General features: G+C 33.8%; 1 protein-coding gene across 1 annotated transcript; it reads left to right on the top strand.

Moving 5' to 3' along the window:
• Positions 1 to 395: 395 nt before the first annotated feature.
• On the top strand, positions 396 to 3,173 carry LOC116347734 (inositol polyphosphate 5-phosphatase K). The gene is made up of 8 exons (XM_031778448.1): positions 396 to 539; positions 733 to 855; positions 919 to 1,144; positions 1,214 to 1,389; positions 1,476 to 1,706; positions 1,770 to 1,923; positions 1,989 to 2,126; positions 2,190 to 3,173. The coding sequence occupies exons 1-8, from the start codon at positions 508 to 510 to the stop codon at positions 2,442 to 2,444; spliced, it is 1,335 nt and encodes a 444-aa protein (XP_031634308.1). The 5' UTR covers positions 396 to 507; the 3' UTR covers positions 2,445 to 3,173.
• Positions 3,174 to 3,179: the final 6 nt, after the last annotated feature.

Below are 3,179 nucleotides of genomic sequence, written 5' to 3'. Positions count from 1 at the left end.
TCAACCAAAGTCGCTCAAAATCTAATGATTTCTATTCCTCGAGACCCCCAATCATCCTGTAAAGTCAGATTTTGAATTAAGTTTCTACGATGAGCGCAATCTTGCTAACAAATTTTGCGTACGATGTACAACGTACGACGTACAGATTAACAAAAACCATGCTCAAAACGGCCTGATTCGGGTTCTCTGACCTCAGAAACGTCCAGAAAACATGTTTCTGAAGTTTTCAAAATTTTAACCGATTACAATACTTTTCACCTTACACTATGTGTGCGGAAAAATAAAACCAATTTAAGCTAATGCGTTGTTTTAAAGTCCGTATCATTTTTCATGACGAAACACACACGCTATTGCGTAAAAGTGTTGAAGTGAATTTTTGGAAACATTTTTCACAACATTATTTTCATATGTTCATTTCAGGAAAATTGGTAGCAGCGTCACAACGGTGGATTTCTGTTTGAAACAAATTGACATTAAACTTTCACAAAAGTGTACTTTTTAGTCGAAATGGCTGCAAACTTTAAACATTGGAAATCACAGTGAGTTAAGCAAAAAAAAAAATTCCATTTGAATTTAAATCACATAATACTTTTGTTGTTCCACCGAAAATAGTATTTTCAGTTATGCAATGCTCATAAATGATAATAACAAGCATGCTGGATCTTTATATTTCTTATCTCGTGTGATAAGCAATTTATTTTACTCACATTTAAATTTTTTATTAAATATTAGATTTCATATCTTAACATGGAATGTAAGCTCAAAGTTTCCCGAAAATTTACCGGTACATATACTGTTGGGATTGGAGAAGAAAGCCGATAAGGACACACACCGGCCGGATTTGTTCGTGATAGGGTACAATTTGATGTGATTTATGCATTTTAACTGTGTTCACAAGACATTTTCAATCATTTTCAGACTACAAGAGATAAACAGCCAGCCACAGAGTATGGTCAAAGGTTTATTCAAAGACGATCCATGGACACAACGATTTAAGGAGTTACTTAATGAGCGTGGATATGTTGCAATCAAATCGTTGCAAATGCAAGGTTTGCTTTTGGTCATTTTTTCAAAGCGACAACACTTACTGCATGTACGCGAAGTCGAAACCGAATACACTCGAACTGGTCTAGGGGGCATGTGGGTTCGTATTAGCGAAATTAACTTTTTTTTTCTTCTTTTTGTGACTAAGACAAGAACTGATAATTTACAGGGAAATAAAGGAGCAGTGTGCGTTCGATTTAAATTGTATGGCGTATCTGTTTGTTTAGTAAACTCACATTTGGCTGCTCATGATCACATGCTGGACGAACGAATTAAAGATTTTGAAAAGATTGTTGACGAGCACAAATTCCATATTAAAAAAACACAAACTATTTTTCAACATGAGTAAGTGTGCTACACTTTATTTTGGTAACACATTTCTATTTGACAATTGATAATATTTCGAATTATTGTATTTGATGTGCAAATAGTTATGTTTTTTGGTTTGGAGATTTAAATTTTCGTTTGACCAAAGAGGACGACCTCTCACAAAGTGATATTAAGAAACTTGTTGATCAAGATCGACTCGAAGAACTGATACAACTCGATCAGTTATCGATGATTCGACGTCAAGGCCGTGCATTTACGCGATTGGAAGAACGACTACCGGCTTTTCCGCCAACATTTAAATTTGAACATGGAACATCTGACTATGATATGAAGTAAGTTTTTTTTTTGGTGTTTTGTTCTTACTAAATACATAAAATTATAATGTTTCATTGCAGACGACGACCAGCTTGGTGTGATCGAATTCTATACAAAACGCCGGAAAATACCTTCAAAAACATGGAATTAGTTACCGAACAAACATCGTACCGAAGCCATCCACAATTCACAATAAGTGACCATAAACCAGTCACCAGTGAATTTACGATAAATGTACGTACTCGCCGAATAATTTATGTTAAAATTCATGTATTAATTAATTGAACTTGTTTCAAAAGGTTTATGAAGATCCAACCGATAAATTTGTTGAATTTACACCGTTGCATATATGGAAAATTGGCGAAGAAAATACCATCGAGTACAAATTACCGAATGGCTTTGATGAAGCGCACAGTGATTGGATCGGAATTTACAAGGTAAAAAACCCATTTAATTACATACATTTCCCTAACCAATAAGTCGTGCCCTTTGGTTTCCAGGAGAACTTTGACACCTTAGATGATTATATCTCTTATGAATATACGTCACGAAGTAAAGCACCAAGCGGTGATTATGCACACGATCAAGTAATATACCATTTGGAGTTTCCTGATACGGTCGATCTTGAAGAAGATCATCGATTCGTTCTATTGTACTTCCAAAGCACCAAAAATGTCACCAGTTTGGTTGGAATCAGTGAACCATTCAAAGCCGAAAAACGATGTCCATCGCCTCGATTCGATTCCGTTGATTAGATTTAGTTGTTTTTCACATATTTCCAACACAGATTGGCTGTTATCAACAAAGAAAAATGACACGACTAAATTTGACTACAATGAGTACAATTGTCGCTGGACTTCAATTAGAATATTGTCTGTTTCACATGTTTAGTAATTCTATTGTTGTGCAGGAAAATTACCAAATCGTTTTGATCGCTTTAATCAAATGTGTTAATGTCACAAATTCACATCGAAATTGATAAAATTGGAAAATGTTACAAAAATTAATAGAAAAACTGCACGAAGAATTAACAATGCTTTCGACTCAAATTCATAGAATTGTCGCCTTATTATTCTTCAATATTCAGTTTTAGATACGTTCATTTATTCGCTTCGCAGCGTCAACAGTCTTTTAAATATCGATTGCTTCGTAATTTTATACTATTTTTGAAAATATGTTTGTCTGCCTGTCGATCATTTCAATCATTTATTTATTTACATTAAGCACTAATTTAGCGATGGATAATTCAAAGCCTTAAAACGTACTATGTAAATTACACACTGTTATCTCTGTATGCGAAGACAAATCTGACGCAACAGCAAACAAAGATATCGACACATTTGTTGTGAGTTTGCAAATCGTAGATTAATTGAAATGAAATAATAAGGACTATATTTCAACCATAAGTGCAATCAAAGCAATTCTATATAAAAGTGTGACTTGAATGTTCTATTTTCATATTCATTTTAATTTTTATATGTTTTTTTTTT

Source organism: Contarinia nasturtii, unplaced genomic scaffold (genome assembly GCF_009176525.2).
Source record: "Contarinia nasturtii isolate CC-2019 unplaced genomic scaffold, AAFC_CNas_1.1 Cnas_scaffold_2077, whole genome shotgun sequence".
In the NCBI taxonomy this organism is placed as follows: domain Eukaryota; kingdom Metazoa; phylum Arthropoda; class Insecta; order Diptera; family Cecidomyiidae; genus Contarinia; species Contarinia nasturtii.
Note: the sequence above shows the minus strand (reverse complement) of the source record. Positions and strands in the feature narration are given on the sequence as shown.